Source organism: Thunnus thynnus, chromosome 20 (genome assembly GCF_963924715.1).
Source record: "Thunnus thynnus chromosome 20, fThuThy2.1, whole genome shotgun sequence".
NCBI lineage: Eukaryota > Metazoa > Chordata > Actinopteri > Scombriformes > Scombridae > Thunnus > Thunnus thynnus.
The window spans coordinates 8,909,559-8,931,860 of NC_089536.1; the positions used below are offsets into that span (position 1 = coordinate 8,909,559).

A 22,302-nucleotide genomic window follows, 5' to 3' on the forward strand; every position below is an offset into this window, starting at 1 on the left:
AATAAAATGTTTAAAACTTAAAACTATTCAAGCTGTCTCCACACACTTAACAGATTAAGATCCAAAAGAGATAAATGTATACTATGCTTGTATTGCTTATAAAACCTGTAAATATTCAGTGCCTATATAGGCCTACTCATCTATATTAGCAATGCTTAAACATTTTAATACTTTCAAATGGTTTATACCCACATTCTTTGTTTTATTGTAGTCAGAAATGTAAGGTTTTATCTTATTTTGTACAATCTGCAAGTATTCGTGTGAATGCTTATAGAAAGACAGTTTTTTGGGGTTTTTCTTTTTTTGTTGTTGTTGTTGTTGTTGTTTTTTTGTGTGTGTTTTTTATTTCTGTTCCATGCTAAACATTTGGCCCATCGAACATGGGACTACAAGACATCACTATTTTACAAAACATGCATCTTCCGGTGACACATACAAAGTACATACAGAGGGAGCCTGTGGAAAAAAGAAAAGAAAAAATATATCGAATATAAATTACATGCAGAGTCAACTCTTTTTTAAAACTAATTCTTAATTAAATAGCATTTATTGGGAAATATGTTCTTTATATTTCAGAAATTGTACATATAGGCATTAGACCTCTTAACAATATCAAGTGAGTTACATAAGTGGGTTTCGGGTAAGTGACTAAAACCTGAATATATTTTAGGTTTTGTTTGTTTTTTTTATCAATTTGCATTAATTGTGCAGATGATTTACTACCATGTGAGCTACAGTAGGGGGCGGTGTGCATCTTCAACTTCAGTTTGCAAAAACCACGAAGAAGAAGAAACGTCAACACTTCCGCAACAACATGGAAGCGACGGTAGAAGTTGGAGACAAGCTCGCCGGCGAAACCGGTGCCGTGAAAATACAGGAGCGCCTTCAGAAGCGGCACCAGGCGAGGATAGAGGATGTCGAGCGGAGAAAAGAAGCTAAAGAGAGTCAGTCTGTCGCCGAGGAGAAGGGCGAGTACTTCTCCAGCGCTTTCAACAGAGAGCGGGAGGCCGCGGAGGAGCTGCTGTCCGGTTGCTCCGGAGCGGACCGGGCCACCGTGACTCAGAAGCTAGAGGAGGCGACGGCCAAAACCGTGCAGCTCCAGAAGTTTCTGAGCGACAGCGTGTTGTTTCTAACGCAGTACGAGCTGAGACAAGCGCAGGCGGCTCTCCAGAAACTCCAGACTTCCCTGGCTGAGACGAGAGAGGAGGCTCTACCCAAGAAGAAGTTCGCTTTTAAAGCTCGCACTAAAGCCGCAGACAAAGTCTCAGCGACACCAGTGTCAGACACACCTTCACCTGATGCTGGCACACCTGCAGATGCTGGTAGCACCAAGGTGGATGAAGCCTCTGAGCAGTGCGGCTTCTCCAACATGAGCGATGTGGTTGTGATTAAACCAGCTGAGGAGATCCAGCAACGAGACGTGCTGTTGACCCATCTGACTAACTGCAAGGTGCGTCTGCTTGGTTCCCCCAGCACGCTGCACCTGAAGCACATCGACAGCTGTGAGATCCTATGTGGGCCGGTGTCTAGTTCAGTATTCATCGATCATTGTAGAAACAGCACTCTAGCCTTCCCCTGCCAGCAGCTGCGGACCCACAACACCACAGACACACAGGTGTATCTGCACGTCACGAGCCGAGCCATCATAGAAGACTGTAGAGGAGTGAGCTTCGCCCCCTTCTCCTGGTCTTACCCCAGCCTGGAGGAGGACTTTAGTGTGTCCGGCCTAGACCAGAACAGGAACAACTGGAACCAGGTGGATGACTTCAACTGGCTTGCTGCAGGAACACCTTCCCCCAACTGGGCTGTCATTCCAGAAGAAGACAGGAAAACCAGCTGGGACCCCAAGAATTGAACTTTTTAAGCCTCTATTTGCCAAAGTAGCATGTCAGACAAACCACCAAATTAATTGTTTTCAGCCAGAATACACATACATAATCATGTCCATGTGCTTTCATTGTTTCTTTTACGCTAGCGATTGTCGGCTTTAGTTGGCAGATTTCATTCACTGGTTGTGTTTTACTGCTCTGTGTGTATACAGCTGGGAAAAATGTCAGTTTGTATGACATGATTAAAGCTGCACTCATGTATTTAAATAAAAATGCACCTTATCAGCCTAAATCACATGTAGGCTATAATGCAGAAGAACATCTCATCCCCCCCTGAGACATTCACTCTTTAGCCAAAATGAGACTTTGGTTTGGAGCAGGGCTGAAACAAACTATCGATTTGTCAATTAATTTTTAGATTAATTGACTAGTTGTCTGGGCTATAAAATGTCAGAACATTGCATATAGGTAGATATTTTATTAATCCCCAAGGGAAATTTAAATGTTACAGCAGCCAACAATGAGGTAAAAGAAACAAATGCAATTAAAGGCTAAATTATATACAATAAATAAATACACTAACTCAAATATAAAAAAATGAATAGAGCGGAAGGAATAGAAAGGTCAGGTGGATTTTGCTTCAGGAGTAAGGTGCATGATTGTCCATGGATGTCAGAATTGAGTATACTAAATATTGATACCTGAGTAATGTACACAATATATATTGATACCCGCATAATACGATCAATGTTTCCCAAAGCCTAAGGTGCAACCTCAAATGTCTTGTCTGACCCAAAGATATTCAGTTTACTATCACAGAAGACTAAAGAAACCAGAAAATATTCTGATTTAAGAAGCTGGAATCAGAGAATTTTTGTATTATTTCTTTGAAAAATGACTCAAAACGATTAATCGGTTATCAAAATAGTTGGCAATCAATTTCCCTGTCGATCGATTAATCAACTAATTGTTGCAGCTCTAGTTTGGAGCACTTTAGGCTTAAATGCTCACCCCACAATTAGTTAAAAGAGCAAAATGTAAAACTCAAACAGCAGTGAGGCTTCAGACAGAGAAAGCTGGATTCTCCAACTCTGTGTTGATAGATTTGTTTACAGTTTACTGATGACACATTACAGGATATCTCCAAAGCAATAAATATGGTCTGATTGTGTCTTATCAAACATTGGTATTGACATACTAGGTGTGTCTAGAGCTGCAACAATCAGTCGATCCATCGATTAGTTGCCAACTGTTAAATTAATTGTCAACTTTTTTGATTTATCAATTAATTGTTTTGAGTCGTTTTATAAGAAAAAAATGTCCAAACTTTGATTCCAGCTTCTCAAATGTGAATATTGTCTGGTGTCTTTAGTCTTCTATGATAATAAACTGAATATCTTTTGTTGTCGTCAAAATAAAACATTTGAGGATGTCATCCTGGGCTTTGGGAAACATTTTTCAAAAAAGTTTCTGACATTTTAAGGATCAAACAAGATATTAAACAATAATCAGTGATGAAAATAATCGTTAGTTGCAGCCCTATATGTGTCAGCTGAGAAATAACAATAAATTGCAGCACAGAAAGGTGTTTGAGGTCATTTACAAACATCACATAGTTTGTCCATCAAAGAGCACTGATAAAATGTGCCACTGTACATATATTGATCGAAATTCGAGGGCAAAGCTATTCTGCTAATGGATCAATTACAGCTCAAAACTCACAAAAAGGTAGACATTCACTAAACTACCTGTATAGTCAGAATGTGTATTAAAACTGTTGAAGCTGGCAGGTGATCAGCATAATCATGTAGTCCTTGACAGGTCAATTATCTGACATAAAACATATTATGCAGCCTCGAGTCTTGATACAAACTGAGTCACCTTTACATATGAATTGTCGATTAATCACAGCCAGGAGCACTTTAAAGAAGGAAATGTGCGTCATTGTAATTGCAGCTTTAAATTTAGAAGTACTTTTCACAAAATAATAACGGTAATTTTCTGTTTCCTGTTACTCAATAGCTGTTATTATTGAACAAACCTGAAACCTATTCTATAACAAATCTACAGTACCATAAAAAGGACTATGAAACATTCAAACACATTATCATTTAAATGCAGAGCACTCAAAAGTAGAAAATTTGAATAGAGAACAGATAAAGAGCCTTGTGATAAAAACTGATTATTACTATTACTATTACTCTTATTCTGCTCACATCCGCTGAACCCTGACTGGCACTTTAAGTTTGAATCTTACAGAATGAAACTAAATCTCTGTATTTTGTACTCTGTCTCAAGAATCCTTTTTTTTTCTGGTGTTTTTATTGGTGATTATATTTTTAAAATATTTTTCTGTACAGTAATGCATACAAATGTACCCAGCCCACTTACTGCACTGCATGCATTTTTGAATCACTACAAACTAAAATAAAGAATACCTATTCACCTACCTTACATGGATCTTCCTTCATGTTTACATAAATTACTAATAAAGCTTTTTTAATTGTAACCTACAAGAGAAATATTAGGAAAGACAAATTGTCAAGTCAGTTTTTATTTGTATAGCTCAATATCGCAATCTTTACAATCTTTATAGTGTACAACATCCTTTGTCTTTAGACCATCAATTTGAATAAGGAAGAACTCCCTAAAAACCCTTTTAACTGGGAAGAAAATGGAAGAAAGCTCAGGAAGAGCAACAGAGAAGTGGTGGACCAAGACAGTATAGTGCAGAATACAGAATAGATATACAGAATAGACCAAGATAGCACAATCACAGAAATACAGCACATTAGATGCATGCAAATGTATTAAATGAAGTAGTCCACTTTGTATTTTTCTCCAAATTTTTGAGATCAAAATCAAGCAACCTTTTCAATTTTTGAGCATCTGTTCACCAGAGTATTTCAAGGGTTTGTCGAGCCAATACCTGAAAACTACTTAATTCATGCAATAACTATATACTTAAGTTTTCCACAATGTGGGAAAATTGTCTTTGGCTTCACCATACAGTGTTAAAAACAACAAAAGCCACTTCATCAATAAACAACAATTAAAAAAGAAAAAATACAGTTATAAAAAAATAATTTAAAATACAGCCATACAGCTGAGTAAGTAACATTGCAGCCACAGTGAAGTTTGAAGAAATCCGAATAGAAGTTGTATCAGACACAGTGTTGGTTCTACCTGCCAAGATAACAAGTGACAATAAGTTAATTATTGAGAGCACTTAAATGTAATTTATTAGCTTGCATTTTCCAAGATGGCTGTTTTTGTTTTCTTATTTCCATATAGATGTCTAACAACAATATGTCCGTCTAAATTCTTAGTTTTATTATCCTATGTAGCTATAAATGAATTATTTAAACATACAATCATTCAAGAGTAGTTGAAATGTGAGTGTGAAAACTCTGTCGTTCTGTGAATGGGTTACGGGGGCTTTATTAACTCATCCTATCTGCTCTACCATGAAGATATCCGGTTTGTGTTGAACTTGCAGACCCCTGTGAATGGGTATGCTCCACTTTCATGTCCATGGTCTCTGTCAGCCATGAGCTGATGCCATTACAGCTCCTGGTGTGTTCAATCAAGGAGACCATGACCACGTGAACGCTCAAACCAATTATGGCCCCTGGCAGCAGCTTACGATCAGGCTCATCTTGTGTAGAGGGATTTCTGCAAATTGGATCAGGCCTCTTACAGGGGCTTAGCATGACGTACTGCAACTTTGAGTTTAATCATGAGGATCCTCGGCAATCCTCCACCTCTCCAGGACGACCGAACATCACGATTAGCCTCACCTGTGTGTTCAGGAAGGAAAATTGGTAGAAGTTGGGAAAAATACAGCCTTATGAGATTGCAAGTTTCTGGCACAATGGGAGAGGAGAGAGCTTTGAAGAAATAACACTCCTGTGCTCCTCCAGGGTCCTTCTGGCTCCTTCATTTCTGCTGTTTTGCTGTGGGATGGATTACAGCCTGAGCTGAATCTCCTGTCCTGTTGGACAAACTAGAGGAGACCCTGACAACAGAGAGACAAGGAAACAGGAACTGGGACTGTAGCTTGGAGCATTACCCAAACTAAGGGGCAATCAAGAAATCTTGGAGCTCCTGCTGCTTTAGGTTATCATTTGGCTCTCTTCTTTACAGGCAAGGACACATCTCAGATTGAACAATGGCTTTGATGAAGGTCAAGTTTGATCTGAAAAAGCGAGTGAAGCTCGCTCAGACAGTCTGGTTCATGTACTGGTTCGCTGTAATGGCCGGTGTGCTGGTCTTCAGCATGGGCCTGTTCTTTAAGATCGAGCTGCGGAAGCGCTCAGAACTTATGGACAACAACGAGAGCCACTTCTTGCCCAACTTGCTCATATTTATGGGTCTATTAGCCTGTGGCATCAACGCCTTCGGAGGCAAAGTCTGCTACGACTCTCTGGACCCTGCAAAGTTTGCAAAGTGGAAGCCCATGTTGAAGACCTTCTTGATGTTCTGCGTGGGATTCAACGTCCTGCTTGTCGTGACGGCCCTGCTGTGTTTCTTGATGAGGATCCCTCTGCAGTTCACCCTGGCTGAGGGTTTGAGGAATGGCATGAAGTTCTACAAGGACACGGACACACCGGGACGCTGCTACATGAAGAGGACCCTGGACCTGATGCAGATGGAGTTTCGTTGCTGCGGAAATGACAACTACAGGGATTGGTTTGAGATTCAGTGGGTTAGCAACCGCTACCTGGACTTCAGCGCAAAGGAAGTCAAAGAGTAAGTCACAGAGCCAAAAACATTTAAACATTTAAAAGGTAGAGATGATTTATGAGTAGCAGCTATTGCAGTGTAGAAATATGTGTTTGATGTGTGATGTGACAGTGAAATGACTCTTTTGGAGACTGTCATTGAGTCTCAGTGTATCAAGGTGGAGGGCACTGGGGTGGGGTGATTTAGGGGTCGTTTATACAAAGTTAGTGTTCAGTATAAGTGGATTTGAGGAGGAGGTGGGTCAGAGCAGGTGTATTATTCACTTTCATCCACCGAGGATTACCATTACAGAAATGGTGACAGCAATGGGTTGCAATGGGACGTGTTACTGGGGGCAAGAAGGGAGGAAGAGGTTACTAGGCAGTTTTATGGATAAAGTTGGGAGGAGGGGCTTTGGTGATTAGGTACAGAAAAAGATATATCGGGTCAACCGGGCATGAGTGGGATTAAAAGTACATACAGTTGTTCCAGTCCAGTGATCTGTGGCCCCTTTGTGACAACCTATTACACTGACTTTAGCAGCAGCAAGTATGCAGTTTGCTTTGTGAGAACAACCAAAGGCTGTTACAAACGTTAGCACATCATTAGTGTTTAATCTCCAGGATTACAGTTCAGTGTCCTTCAAGAATCAGTGTCCCATCCAATCAGCTGACGATCTGGCAGCGCTCCAGGAACAGCACTGCCCAATAAAACAATTTGCTGGAGATTTTAAAATCAATGTAAACAATGACTACCTAGTGACAATAACACTGAACAAGATGGTAGAGAAGTGATTAGCCAAAGCTTTTGTGATACAATCACAGGTTAACCCCAGGGCAAGGGAAAGTAATGATAGAAAAGGCCGCTCTTAATGGCACATTTCAAAGATTCCCATGGTTTTTCAAATCCATATTAAAATACTTACTGAAACATCAGAACAGCCATCTTTGTAATGGCTAGTGCATTAATTAGTATTCAGAGCTTCACAACTCTTTACGTATTAAGAATAGTATTTCCTGTATGTTCTGTTGTGTTGACCCAAATGTTTTATCTGGCGTTGATGTTTCTAGAAATCACTGATCCATATCTGACCCTCTCAGGTCTTTGTGATCCAATCACACTCGTCTTTCCATTGACCTACAACTATCAATCACAGCTAAGATCCGCTCTTCAGATTGAGCACTGACACAAATGTCCTTAATTGGTTGTCTGAACACTTTCATGTGATCACTTGGAACACATTTATCAAAAGAAAAGGATTGTGGTAAAGCTCCGTAATTTAAACTATGACTTCACAGTCATTGTTCCCTATTTACCTTACAGACTAATAAGTGTCATATGTAGGCCTGCATGATTGAGACATTATCAATAAGCATACAGTAATTAAACAATAAACGGTAAGAGTTGATGGTAGGTGATGCTTGATTGATGATTGTACATCAGTGACAGTGGCACTCAAGCTCTGCAAGTGGTAAATACAACAAAAAAAGGATAATAATGAACACAATAAAGGCATGGACAGTGTAATACCTCATCAGCTCTGCAGTATGCCGCCTCTGTGACACTTTGAGTGCTTGATTTTTTTTATTCAGTGCTGTTTAGTGTTGATGCAAGAACATGTGGTGGTATTGGATTGTATAATATTGTAAAATACATCAACACCACATCAAAAATGTATTTCTTCTTATACTTATTATCAATTCGGTTCGATGATTGACTGAGGAGATAAACTGCAACATTCAGCAACAATAAACATAACACCTTGTAGTTATTTTTGGTAGAAGAGAAGTCTAACATGGTCTTGCTAATTATACCTCAACCGATTTTAGCCCACATATGTTACAAATATAGCATGGCAAGTTCCTGACCTTTAATCTCACCCCACTTTCTCCAACACATCATAACATGACACTAACATGACACTTTGCCTGATCTTCTTAGCCGCATCGGGAGCAACGTGGACGGCCAGTATCTGATGGATGGAGTCCCGTTCAGCTGCTGTAACCCAAGCTCCCCAAGACCCTGCATCCAGCAACAGATGACCAACAACACTGCCCACTACAGCTATGACCACTACACTGAGGAGCTCAACGTGTGGAAGCGTGGCTGCCGTGATGCCATGCTGTCCTACTATGGAGGCATGATGAACACCATTGGAGCCATGGTGCTGCTGGTCACTATTGTGGAGGTCAGGGCCACAAATACACAAATATTCACCTAAATGTGGTACATTTCCCCCTGTAGTAAATACTTTTTTTAATGAAATGTTAACAGATTAGTTAAAAATTAATAAGTTATAGTAGAATATCTTTACTTTGCCATAAGATGTGACATTTAAAGATCCCCTCCAGACATGTTTTAAAACATAAAAATACTCTGCTTTGAAATGTTTTTTGCACAAAAGGGTCAACTACCTTGTAAGAAATCCCCCAAATTACCTGAATCTATAAATATACAAATGTTTTTTCATTTCAAAAGTTTAACTACTGGACACAAGAAGTCTCCTATTCCACTGTGAAGTCCATTTTCAGTGTATGTGCACTGGAGGCTTCAGGTTTCCACATCACACTTCTGTTCTGTTCTGTAAATTGCGTATTGAACCTCGATTGACTTCTAAACTGAGATTAAGGTGAGCTCAAAGAAACTTTTCTAGCCTTCTGGTGTCAAACTCTGCACATACATCATTCTGCACAGTGAAAGGTTAAACATCCAAGTGAAGTAACAATAAAACAAACACATTTTCAAGTGGAGGAGGTCTTTAATGACTGAATAAATGTGTCAGCTGTCCCCCAATAAATTCAGGGACGGCACAGTAACACTATGTAGGAGTCAGGTGAGGCGAAGACCAAGAAATGAGGTGAATAACATGTGTATAAACATGCAAAGCTGTGACCCAGTTGGCATTCTTGTCATCCACCACCTCCTTCCTCTCTTCTGTCTTCTTCCCTCCTTTCCACTCTCCGCCCCCGCCATCAGCAATATCTTCTTAGTGCATCTCCTTCCCAGACGACTCTATCCTCTTTACATCATTCCTCCTACCGTACTGTCAGATTACCCTGCACCACTTTTGGCATGTATGGGAGTGCAGCTTACGTACAGTATCTCACCTGCCACTACCCAAAGGGTAATCCTAAAGCAGCCAAATGGCATCTCTGCTCTCTTCAACTCTCTCCTCGGCCTCCACTGCCAACATCTGTTGCTGTTGTTGATGTTGTTAAGAACCTGCTTGCCACAAACATGTACGCACAAGGCCTTGAAGTCAGTGATAATCTGAGTTCCTCAACTCAAGCAGACAGTAGATAGCACTATCTAGACAACATCTCTGCCCCAGAAATCCGGTAGCTTTAAAAATTTGGATTTTGGCGATACCCTGGAAGCTGATCAGACACACAGCCAGAGGAATCCCAGATTTAACAGTAGTTATGCAAGCGTCCCTATGCTGACACAGATAGTGGGCTCAGAGATGGAGTAATGAGTTAATCTGGGGGAGGTGACCAGGACAGACCCACTTCCTGGAATTTGATCTCCTGATCTAAAGTCACCATTCATAGTAACTGGCTTATTAACTTTTCTGTTGATACAGTTGAACTTTAGGCTGTAAATAAGTTCAAGAATTTCTAAGATATTTAAATGATTTTTAAAAACGTTATCAGCTATAATAATGATGGTGATGATACAGGTTTCCTTTAATGGTCATTTTTATTCACTTTCATACATACTGATACAGGTTTTGTCAACTTTTTTCTGTTACATACAATTTATATAAGAACATATTAGAGGTTTAGGAAGCTGACAATGCAGTCGCAACAATGCTGGTTGAGTCCGTCCAGGGATCTGTTGCAATGTCGTCCCCAACACTCTTCTCCTTTCATTTCTTGTCTGCTCCATACTGTATACTATCTAGGAAAGGCAAAAATGGGCAAATAAGAACATCTTGATAAAAATATGTACACTAAGTCAAACAAAATTTAATTTATTTGAATGAAAAGTTGATTGGATTTTTAAGCTTTAAACATGTAGTGGTCCTTGGGAATTTTCAGTTCTCTTTCCATGTGGTAAATAATCTCTCACAGTGCTCATCAAAGGTTCAAGTTTAACTGATATTTGTTCCTGTCGTTTGCAGATTGCAGTGACCGTGGGCCTGCAGTACGTGGACAGCTCCCTGTCCACCCTGGCTAACCCAGACGACCCGGAGAGCGAGAGCGAGGGCTGGATCCTGGAGAAGACAGTGAAGGAGACGTTCACCGACATCATGGCCAAAATGAAGGCCATGGGCAAAGGCACCAAGGTGGAGGAGGGGGATGAGGCAGCAGTTGCAACGGTGAGCTGAGATAACCCCTCCTGCAAAAACTGACACCACTCCCACCTGATGAGGAGGACGGGGACGTGTGAGATTTTTTCTACCAACATTTATTATGTAGATAACAACCTTCACACACATATTTGGCTACGAACTCCTTTTAAATGGACTCCTTACAAACGGACTCCTTGCATAAATAATACTGTATATTTAAACATAGAGAGAGATAATGAGAAGAATGAGTTATTGGTTATGGTTTTTCATTTTGGTTTCCCCCAACCAAACAAATCCATCTCAAGCTCCAACTCTGCGTCGCAAATTTACTGTTTTGGTTTCCAACACTCTGTGGATTTGGATCGTTCTTATTTCCATAAAATGTGCACAATGATAAGTCAAACAAATGTGATATGTATTGATAAATGTCAGATGCTTTGCATTCACAAATAAGTATGTAATTTTTCCTTTATAGTGTTGTCAGATAGTTTGGCGGGGAGAGCAGGCACTTAGGATGGGGATGGTGGTTGCTATGCAACCCCCCCTCTCATGGAAATCAGAGGTACAGATGGGAGATATTTACAGGCCAAGAAAAGCAGCGTTTTATTTTTGTTGACCTATCTATAGACTTTGGCTTGTAGCTGATACTGTATGTAGGGAAAAAAAACAAATTAAAGCCCACACCCACCTGTTTTTATACTCCAGACCCCCTTTGTCCACAATGAAAACTGGACCTGCTCCCGAGATGGAGTAAAATTATGAATTGAATGAATCAGGATGTATTATGCATGAATGTTGCAGCACATGGTCAAACAGTGAGGCATGGGAATCAGGAGGTGAGCCCCAGAGAGAAGCAGGGGCGACTCCAAACCTGTGGAGGACGAGTGAAATTGGCAGCTAAATCTTGGCTCCTGACCCCTGCACTGTAATCTCAGATCCTCTTTGATGTTTCCCTTGTGCATTCAGTATATTGACACATATGTATATTCTAAAAACTGGGTTGCTGTCTTTGTACATAGTGTAGAAAAGATGAAAAAATTTAACTTTTTTAAAATTATGTAATTAATCTAAATCTTTTATTTAAATCCATGTAAAGTTTGTTTTTTCCATATGATTTTTTTTGGGCTCTGTGTGTCTGTGTAGAAAAGGAGATAATGCTGATTGTATACATGAATAAAGGATTTTAGTGATGTGATTCGAGTGTAAAATAATAATGATGTCGTGTTGTCTCGACCTTGAGTCGCACAGACTTGAGATCAAGAAGTGAAGGCATGCTGTGAGTGCCGCAGGGTTCCTGATTAAGTCAATAGGATAAGGGCAATTATGGCATTACTGCTTTCACATGGACATGGGATGACTCTTCACATGTCTAGTGTGAGGACGTGTGTGCGTGTGTGTGTGTGTGTGTGTGTGTGTGTGTGGGCAGGAGAGGGGCGAGGGGGGTTATATACCAGATGCATTCACAAACCAAATAGTGCATGCACATGTCTTTGCAGGTGACTTTTCTGGACAAAAGTGTCTCTTGAATTGCATTTTTTAATTGATTTCATATACAATCTGATATTTTAGGATCAGCTTTGACTTCAGAGGATGCAAGTTACAAATCATTTGATCCCCTCAGTCCATATACTGATAAATAACAACTGGTGAGATATCCGTTTTGTTAAAACAAAATCCACATGTTGGTCTGATAGTCGAGATCCACATATTCTGCAGACTCCCGGCATGAAGAGTCGGGAACCATGATATCCAAGCCAGTGTGGCTTAGTTAGAGCAGATGGGAGGGGGACGTGAAGAGTCAGCAGGAACGGTAAAGAGGCCAACTCTGCGCGGTATTTTTGTTGGACCAAAGCACATAACCGGCGCTGAGTAGATAAGAGGCCTAATCGGCTTTAGATTAGCATGAGCCCCTCGAACCAGGTGAGCAGGTGATGTCCTCCTGCAGGACTCACGTCACGAAGACAGAGACAAACAAGAGAAAGTAATGGTCAGAGCAGGATCAAAATTCATGTCATCAAACAAAATGTTATGCTCCTGTCCAGGTAAATATGGCATCACAGAGACTTTCCACTAAATAATCATTTAGATCATCAGACGTCACAGTAAAGCACTTTCTTCTGCCCTAAAAGTATTGATTATTTGTTTCTTTAAAAGGGAATCTGATCAGTTCAGTTCTCTGCCTTCATATCAATAGAGGGAGATCCATCCTGGCTTGGATCCATCTTCAAAGATGTGCTGTTCTCAGGTCTTTCTTGCTAAAGAGATGTTACTCTTAATGAGACTTTATGATTAAATAAAGGTTATAATAATGATAATTATGATAAAAAATTATACTTTCATACATTCTGTGGGGCCTGCAAAAGGACAGGAGTAACTCTGGATCAGATTTACATACTTATCGGAGTATTTCAACATGATTTAACTGATTTTTATCTTCAGTAGGGTGTGTTTGAGTCCCACAGCCTTTGCACAGTTAGTGAATTATGGTTTTAGGAAAGAGGATTTTTGAAAATTGCCCTTAGAATATTAAATATTAGATCATGTGTTTAACTTTAATGGCAGTTTTAGTGTTAGTAGTAGGCCTCATTCATAAATCAACTTGTCAGACAGTTGTTTCTATGTCTAGAGAACTCATATTGCATGACCAAATATCTTCTTAACTTCTGCCAGAGCTTGTTTTATAGTAAAATATTTGTAGCAGTTACAAGTTTCCAATGTTCTTTCCAAACAAATTCTCACTCCCAAAGACAGCTGTCGCTTCTGCCGCAGAGCTGACATCTATTTACTCGTAGTCAGAAAAACAAACAAGCAGCTGACGGCATCCTGTTTTAACTGTATTCTGCTGCTCTCTGTTGGTGACTGCAGGTAACAAATTGAGATTACAGCTAAATCGTACCAACTGTGTGAGAATCTAATCAATTACATATCTCCAACTGTGATCTTAAATGTATTTAGGTTTCCAGCAGATTCACTTTCCTTTCTGTGATTTCAGCAGCTCACCAGCTGTTTTTCTTATTGCTTACACCCAACTTTTATAAGCCTTTCCAGATGTAAGTTATTTGGACTGCAAATGACTTACTTCCTCTGTGTCTTTGACAAATCTGCTGGCACGCATCAAAACTCCTGACCACTGACAGCTTCTCGCTCTCAACCGTTTCAGTTACACTAAACGTCCTCAAGAGGGTATCTTTCCATCAGTGATAATGTTTCTCCCACATTCTTGTTACAGGGGTGGCCTCCCCATTGCTGTAAAACCTTATCAGTAAAGAAAATGTATTACTAAGGCTTCATGCTAATAAAAAAAGAAACACATATGAAACAATTGCAGTAAAGCTCCTTTGTATGTAATGATGTAAACACCCAAATGAGACCCATTTTAATGAAACTTATGATAGGAATGAGCTTTTAGAAAAACCTCACAGAATCATCTACTCTACCTACTCTTCAACATGTTGGAGGAAACAAACTGAATTAGGGCGGCATCAGTGATATAATAATGATTATTTTCATCATCAGTTGATCTGTTGATTGCTTTTCTGATTAAGGGGGTAACTGTTTAGAGTATAAAATGTCAGAAAAAATATAAAAAATGACCATTACAAGATCCTGGAGTCTTCAATTTGGCTGTTTTGTGTGACCAAGAGCCTAAAACCTAAATATATTCCATTTATAATGATGCAAAACACTTGTAATGCAATGAAGATGACTGGATTTAATCATATTTGTCTCTCCTTTTGTTGAAGTTCTCATCCAAATGAGTAAATAAATCTTACTGAACATTGTCACAACATCTAAGCGCTTGACTACAAGATCTGTGGTTGGCTAAAGCATTATATTAGCATTAGGACTACAGCTAACATTCATTTACATTATTTATGAATCCGTTGATTATATTTGGATGATCATGTAGTCTATAAAATGTCCAAAACTAATGAAAAATGGCCATCACAAGCTTCTGGAACCCAAGTTGTCATCTTGAAATTACTTATTTTGTCAAGTAACAGTCCAAAACCCCAAAATATTTAATCTATAATGGTTTAGAACAGAGTGAAGCAGCAAATCTACATATTTGAGAAGCTTGAAACTATGAATATTTGGCATTTCTTCTTGTTAAACGACTTAAACGATGAATCAATTGACAAATATGATTCGTTAACTAACTGTCTCAGCACTAGAATGAATTATTCAAATTGTATGTTTAAACATATATAAACTGGGTGCATAGATTTCACATGTGATTCATTTTAAAAGCAGCTGTGCATCCAGAATGTGACTAATAAATGGATGCACACTACTGAATATGCATTAACAAGCTGCACTGATGAATATATGCAACATCAGAGTGTTTATTAATCATTTAGAGTGATACTGAACATGCAATAGGTGTTACAGTGAAAGGATGAGTGACATGTGCTCTAATATTAACTGAGCTGACCTTGAGGTTTCACCCAAAGGTCAGGGACACTGTGGCTCCCCACCACAACTATCGTATCTCACTTTACACTTCACTATGGCTGAATAAATATGGCAGACAGAAAGAAAAGCAGAGGCAGAGGCAGAGAGTGAAAGAGAGGCCCGTGACTGGTAGATGTGTGGCCTGCTCAGAGGGGCATTGTTGGAGCTATGAGAGGACAATGCACTGCCCCCGCCCTGAATACTCGCCATACCAGCTGACCAGCCATTACCAACACTGCTGCCCCATTACAATTCCTGCTGCTCTGACACACACACACATGCACACACACACACACACACACACACACACACACACATACACATTCTCAATCATAAGTTTAGTCTTACAAGGCAAAAACACACTCTGTCTAACAGCGGACAGAGGAGGGAAACCAGGTGGGAGGCCAACAGCGCCTGACAAAAGGCTTAAGTCAAGGCATGCATGGGCACACATATTATCTCGCCTCTGTGTGTGTGTGTGTGTGTGTGTGTGTGATTTACAGCATGTTAAGTTTAGACCCTCGCACCTATCTGTTCCTTCAGCAATGACATTTCAGTTGCCCGAGCAGCAGCCACCCAGAGAGAACAAGCGGCACACCTCACACCGTCTTATTATTTCAGGGTCCTCCCGGTCAGAAACTTCCTAAACACAAGTGCTCAAAGCGGAGGGTGTGAACAGGAGGGGAGACTTTCATGTTGTGTGAAAGACTGTGAGAGGAAGAAGTATCCAGATTATTTACTTCAGTAAAAAGTAGCGCTGTAAAAATACACTTTTACAAGTAATTCACTCTACTGCTTTAACTTGAGTAAAAGTAAAGAGGTGCAATCACTAAAATGTACTTAAAATATCAAAATTAAGAGTATTCATTATGCAGAATGTCCCCCGCCATTGTTACTAATATATTAGTAGATCATTATCATTGATTTGTTAACATTTATGTGGTACATTAATGGTGTAGCTGGTTCGTATAAGGTTTTTGATACTGTACTTTTATCTATCTTACAATGCACTCAACATGTAAAATCTTAAAAGTATAGGCCTGAAACAACAAGTTGATTAATCAATAAGTCGATCCACAGAAGATTAATTGTCAACAATTGTGATAATCAATAAGATATTTGAAGAAGAAAGAAAAAAAACTCCAGATATTCTCTGGTTTCAGCTTCTCCAGTGTGAAGTTTTGCTGCTTTTCTGTTTTTCAGTGTATCATTGTATCTTTCTTCTCTTCCTTACAATAAAAATAGTTAACAGATTAATCAATAATTAAAATAACCTGTACTGTACAGACGTTCCACTTCCACCAATTTTGACTGTAGTATTTCCATTAGATGCTAGTTTATAGCCTTTATAGCCTATTTACTCCACTACATTTCAGGGAAAAATAGCTCTAACGGCTATGTAGTAGTTACAGTTACTGTACAGGTTAAGATTTAACATAAAATATATATAATAAGCTTATAAAATATTGTATAATGTATTGTTAAAGATTAAAACAGTAGATCACAAGCTTTTTGGCTGATGACCCCTTACTAGAACAGCAGCATCTGGTCACGTTTCAGACGTTCCAGTTCCACCAAACCTCTAAACGTCTCAGATGGAATAGTTACAGGCCAAAAAATGTAAAATTATCCAAATTTCAGAAATAAAACAAACATTATAGAAAAGTCCAAAAAATGTGTGTATCTGAATTTTTTGTTTTATGTTATTTTCTTCTTTCCAACTCACTTAATCATCTCCCAGCCCCCAATCTGGGTGACCCTTTGGAAAAGGCCCGACCCCTAGTTTAGGTACCAATGGACTACACTACTATACTTTATGTAGACCCAAGGACCTCAGGGTTCCTACTACTAGGACCTAAAGTAGTTAAAACTTGCTACACCTCATCAGTATTAACAATCTAATAATGTAATATGATCATATATACAGTAAGTCACAGCAGAAATTGTACTTTTACTTCTGATACTTTCTTTTGCTGATAATACTATTTTGAATGCATGACTTTTACTTGTAACTGGGTATTTTTACATTGATATATTGGTACTTTAATTAAAGTAAATGATCTGAATACTTCCTCCACCACTGATAATCGATGTAGTTGCAGCTCTAGTAGCCGTACTGTAGCTGTCAAATACATGTAGTGGAGTAGAAAGCACAGTATTTCCCTAGTGGTCTCCCACTGACACTTAGAATATATTTTACATATTTTTTATTATAAATGTCTTTCTTCTTTTTTTATATTATTTAGGATTACTTAATTTTGTGTATATTTTGGCTGTTACACACCACAACACCAAAGCAAACTCCTTGCATGTGCACCTACTCTGCAATAAACCCAGTTCTAATAAAGTTACATGAAGGAAAAATACTCAAATAAAGTACAAATAAGTGAGTAAATATACTCACTTGTACTAGTTATTTGGCACTACTGGTGAGAGGGCACCTGCACACACACACACACACACACACACACACACACACACACACACACACACACACAGGACAAGTGATGGACAGTAACTCTTGCAGAACAGGTGTGCATACCTATGTTAAGCTGTTATATTGTTATACTGCGAGTATATGGTGTGTGTGTGTGCGCGCGCGCGTGTGTGTGTGTGTATGAGAGAGAGAGAGAGAGAGAGAGAGAGAGAAAGACGCCAGGCGGAGGGGTTATACGAGGGGCTGCTGAGGGGACGAGCACGAGCCTCCACCCCTCTTATGGCGGCCACGCGCAGCGCGCTCCCGACAGCCATCTCGTGCTGCTGCTGTACTGTAATCATATGATAGGGAGTCGATCCCCGGCCGCTGCAGAATACCGACACACCGGGCGGACGAGCGGAGAAGGATGGTAGATTTATAGCTGTTAAAAGAAGTGCGTGGAGTCGGTAAAAAAAAGTGTCGCCTGCAGTGTCAAAGTGAGCGAAACTCCCTCAGAAAGGAACTTTTTTCAAACTCTGGAGAGAGACAGAGAGAGAGAGAGAGTGAGTCGGACTTGAAGGGGGGAACCGTTTGGAAGAAGAGAGGGCGCTCACACGAAACGTTAACCGAAGGACAGTCGATTTAACGGGGGCTGAGAGAGGCGGTCAGCGGGTCGCGGCCGGTGGTATCCCCTGGGCTCCTCGCATCGCTGCTTCTCGGGGAGAGAGTGAGAGAGAGAGAGAGAGAGGGAGTGTGTGTGTGTGTGTTTTTATACATTTAGTTGTTTTTAAGTTTTAGCTAGGTCACTTTTTGTTTTATATATAAATATATATATAAATATATATAAATATAACTGAAGCAAAAGCCATGGTCGGGGAGACAGAGGTGAAGGAGAGACCCAAGTCCAACCCGGACTATCTAATGCAGCTGATGAACGACAGGAAGGTGATGAGTTCCCTGCCCAACTTCAGCGGCATCTTCACGCATCTGGAGCGGCTGCTGGATGAAGGTAAACCCGGAGCACCTCCACTAATAACCACATGTCACACTACAGAGTAAATTTATCCTTTTTTTTTGGTTTGTTTTTTTACCAATCAGACACAATAAGTTTCATGGTCAGTGTTGATAAAAGTCACCGTGGTTGACTCACTTGATTGAATCATCAATTAGTGAAATTCCTTTCTGGTTGCTTGGAAACGTGACAGTTCATGTCTATAACTAATGCTCATTAATTATTAAACACTTACATTGTATTTTTGAGTAATTTAGTCGCTGTTACTGGCATTTAATTGCTCAGTATAATAAATCTAACATTCCTAAAAATGTTAGTGGTGTGATTTGCCTGAAGTCATATTTCTAATTTGTTGAAAGCAGCAGATGAGCTCTCTCTGTCTCTCTCTCTCTCTCTCTCTCTCTCTCTGTCACACACCAAGACACCTTCTCAATCCTCTCTCTCTCTCTTTTTTTCTTTCTCTCTTTCTCACACACACACACACACACACATACACACACAGTCAGTTGGTGATGGGAACAAACAGACAGTTGTTAGTCTTTCCCAGTGACCTAATGCGCAGGCTTATGCGAATGCTGCAGCCCATCCCTGAGCAGGAACGAGAGCATGTCACTGTGTAAAATATTTGATTTGAGGCCCAAAGACATGCTGCTTCAATGTGCTCTAAGTGTTGATAAACTGTATGACATTTTGTAAAGAGCCTTGACATCACGGCGTGAAGCTTCGCCGCCCTTTATTGCAACAAGTATGCATTCTTAAAAAGTGGCATCATGACTCATTTATGTGTCCTCTTTTTTTTTTTTTCTGAATCGGTTCCTAGTTGGTGCTACAAGCCAACGAGAGCCTGTTGTCGCTACTGTTGTTACACATCAGGATCACCGAGGTCCCCACTTTGTAGCTCTGTGACAAGTCTCATGACGCAGCAAAGGTTGTCCTCAAACCAGACGACCTCTGCCTGACAAACAGGTCGATTTAACATCTCTAGTTTTGCTCGAGTCGAAGGCTGACAGCCGAGCATATTCGTCCCTCGCACATGATAATGTGACACCCACGTTTAGAGTGAAAGGCATTGTACCATGCCCACTTTTCAGCCGGGCTGTGCTGTATATTCTATTCTGCCTGAGATAGACTTATGTGGACAAGGCACTCAGGCATAAGGGCTCTGAACCAAAAAGTTTGTGCAGGGTAATAAGAAAGCCTGCCAGTCACACATATTGTATTCAGGGTGCATGTTTGTTGCATATTAGGAAACACTGTGGTGTAGTCCGGTCTATATATAAACCTATGATAGGTTGAAGTGTTAAGATAAGGCCCGCCACAGCTCTCCCCCCTTTTTTTATCTTTCTCTTCTTCGACGCTCTTGTTCTTCTTTCACTTCTCGTTTTACTTCAGCAAGTTATGTGAAGTGTGACAAAAGCCCTTCTTGCTTGCCTGTGCAGATTTGTTTGCGTGTGTGTGTGTGTGTGTGTGCGTGTTTTTTTTTTTTTAATAGTCGCTTTTGGTGTGTAACAGGTCAGAATAGGTTATTAGAGGATCATAGTTGTCACTGTAGCTGTAGCTGTAATTATAGCGTCCTACTGTAGTTATTATGGTCAGACTTATCACTGAGACATGTCTGTCAGCCTGCTTAGGTCAGATGATATTTGTGCCTCAAGGCAGTTATTCTGCCATGTGTGTGTGTGTGTGTGTGTGTGTGTGTGTGTGAGTTCAACCCAGGGCTCTGTGTGTGTATGTGTTGCGTATGTGTTTGTATGGTGCAGTAGTCAGTTATTATTGTGCTAGTGTGTCATTACAAAGGCATCACAGGCTAGCATCGGTCATTGAGTCGACCCTAAACAAACAGACTGGCAGACAAACATAGTAGGAGTCATTTATAATGGTGCTTCGGCGCAAACAACCAAAACCCTTAGCCAAAAATTTGACCTTTCAGGAAATGTGTCATTCTGCCAGCATTTGTCGATTATGTTAAGTTTTTTTTAACACTCATGGTAAATATAGATGAATCTTTCAATGCTTTCGAATAATTTCAACGCCTTTTTCTGTGTTATTGTTGTTATTGTTGGTTAACTGTTTACTGCAACAGAACTTTATAGACACTGGTGAGGAGGGTAGGTCACTGTGACACACCCCCCCCCCCCCCCACCACCCCACCCCCTCACCCCCTCCCCGCTAACGTGTATGCAAGCATTAAGTACAGAGTGAAAGGGGGGAGCAGCATGTGCGACTGTGTTAAACACTGTTGAAGAAAGAAACTGAAGAGAGAAACTGTCAGTAATAGAGGAGGCTTGATTGCAAAGCATTCAGTGGTTAGATTCTACATTGTGGTGCAGAATGCCTGTGACTGTCTCCCTGCCTGTCTGCCCGTCTGTCTGTCTGTCTGCCTGTCTGTCTGTCTGTCTGCCTGTCCGTCTGTCCGTCTGCTGTCACACTCAGAACGTCCTGTAATCCTGGTGACAATGAATCACCATCTTAAGAAATGGACAGTCTGTGACGAAATGTGAAAATCGCCGTCACCCACAGACACAGACGTCCTCCACTCACGTTTGCTCACGTTATTCTAACCCCCCGTCTTTCTTTATGTCTTCCCCTTGTCTCCCAGAAATCGGGAGGGTACGCAAGGACATGTACAACGACACAGTGAACGGAGGCATGTTCAACGGGCGGGACATGGAGGAGCTTCCTGAAGCTATCGGTCCCGTAGCGCAGCTGCAGGAGAAGCTCTATGTGCCTGTCAAAGAGTACCCCGATGTAAGTGGACAAATCCATGACCTTTGACTTTTTTTTTTTTTTGGTGGAGGTTCTGTTGACTTTTCTCTGTTGTCACCTTATCTCCTCTTAGTTACAGAAAGGGTGCCAGAAAGTCAGCATGTCTCTCCACCACAGGGACCTTTTGCTTTACATTTTATCTAAAAGCTGATTTCATTCTGACATCATCCTTGCTCACACCCAATGATGTAATCCAAATTGAAAAAAATGGATCAATAATGAACCTTGACCAGTGTTTCCAGTAAGATAAAAAGTGAACAATTGACAGTTATATTTTAAGATTCAGATTAAGTTAAGTTTTGCGTATTAAAAAAAGCAATATTTTCATGTAAATTCCATCACTGTGACGCTGTTATTCAGAGCGGTGTGCAACAACTTTACCTTATAAATATTTATAAGAGCTTAAAAAGGTGGATTAAGTCTTTTCCCGAAATATAAAGACAAGTGCACATCTATGAAGTGAATTTACCATCCAGGACATCCCTGCTCACACCAAATACAGTTAACTACTTCGATATGAGTTGTGTTGATCCAGATTGAATGGCTCACATGATCTTCTCCATGCATCAGCTCGCCAATCACTGAATACAATGACAGGCTGTCCTCACTCACATGACAGGAGACTAACAGGACACTCACACACACACACACACACATACACACACACACACACACAGGAGCACATTGGAAAACGGTTGAGATCAAGGTTAAATTTAGAGAGCAGTTCCTCTATCAGAATTTGTGAGTGCGTGTCGAGGGTCATCCTAGAGGCCGAAGCGAATATGTCGCAACTGCTACTGAAGTG

At 40.3% G+C, this 22,302-nt stretch overlaps 3 protein-coding genes across 14 annotated transcripts in view; all 3 read left to right on the forward strand.

The window, feature by feature from the left end:
• Positions 1-764: 764 nt before the first annotated feature.
• On the forward strand, positions 765-2,427 carry tbcc (tubulin folding cofactor C). The gene has a single exon (XM_067576075.1). It carries the CDS (start codon positions 815-817, stop codon positions 1,853-1,855), a length of 1,041 nt encoding a protein of 346 aa, XP_067432176.1. The 5' UTR covers positions 765-814; the 3' UTR covers positions 1,856-2,427.
• Positions 2,428-4,349: 1,922 nt separating this feature from the next.
• Positions 4,350-12,043, forward strand: prph2a (peripherin 2a (retinal degeneration, slow)). Its single transcript, XM_067576076.1, has 3 exons — positions 4,350-6,581; positions 8,496-8,742; positions 10,678-12,043. Exons 1-3 carry the CDS (start codon positions 6,001-6,003, stop codon positions 10,882-10,884), a joined length of 1,035 nt encoding a protein of 344 aa, XP_067432177.1. The 5' UTR covers positions 4,350-6,000; the 3' UTR covers positions 10,885-12,043.
• Positions 12,044-18,037: 5,994 nt separating this feature from the next.
• qki2 (QKI, KH domain containing, RNA binding 2) overlaps positions 18,038-22,302 on the forward strand; it is a 28,938-nt gene continuing 24,673 nt past the window's right edge. For 3 of the 12 annotated variants that reach the window (XM_067576173.1, XM_067576174.1, XM_067576175.1), the window contains exons 1-2: positions 18,046-18,728; positions 21,331-21,479. In XM_067576173.1, coding sequence (XP_067432274.1) covers positions 18,587-18,728; positions 21,331-21,479 — 291 coding nt within the window. In that variant the 5' untranslated portion in view covers positions 18,046-18,586. Of the gene's footprint in view, positions 18,729-21,330; positions 21,480-22,302 lie in introns of all 12 variants that reach the window. The other 9 variants (XM_067576167.1, XM_067576168.1, XM_067576169.1 and 6 more) reach the window with 5 other exon arrangements.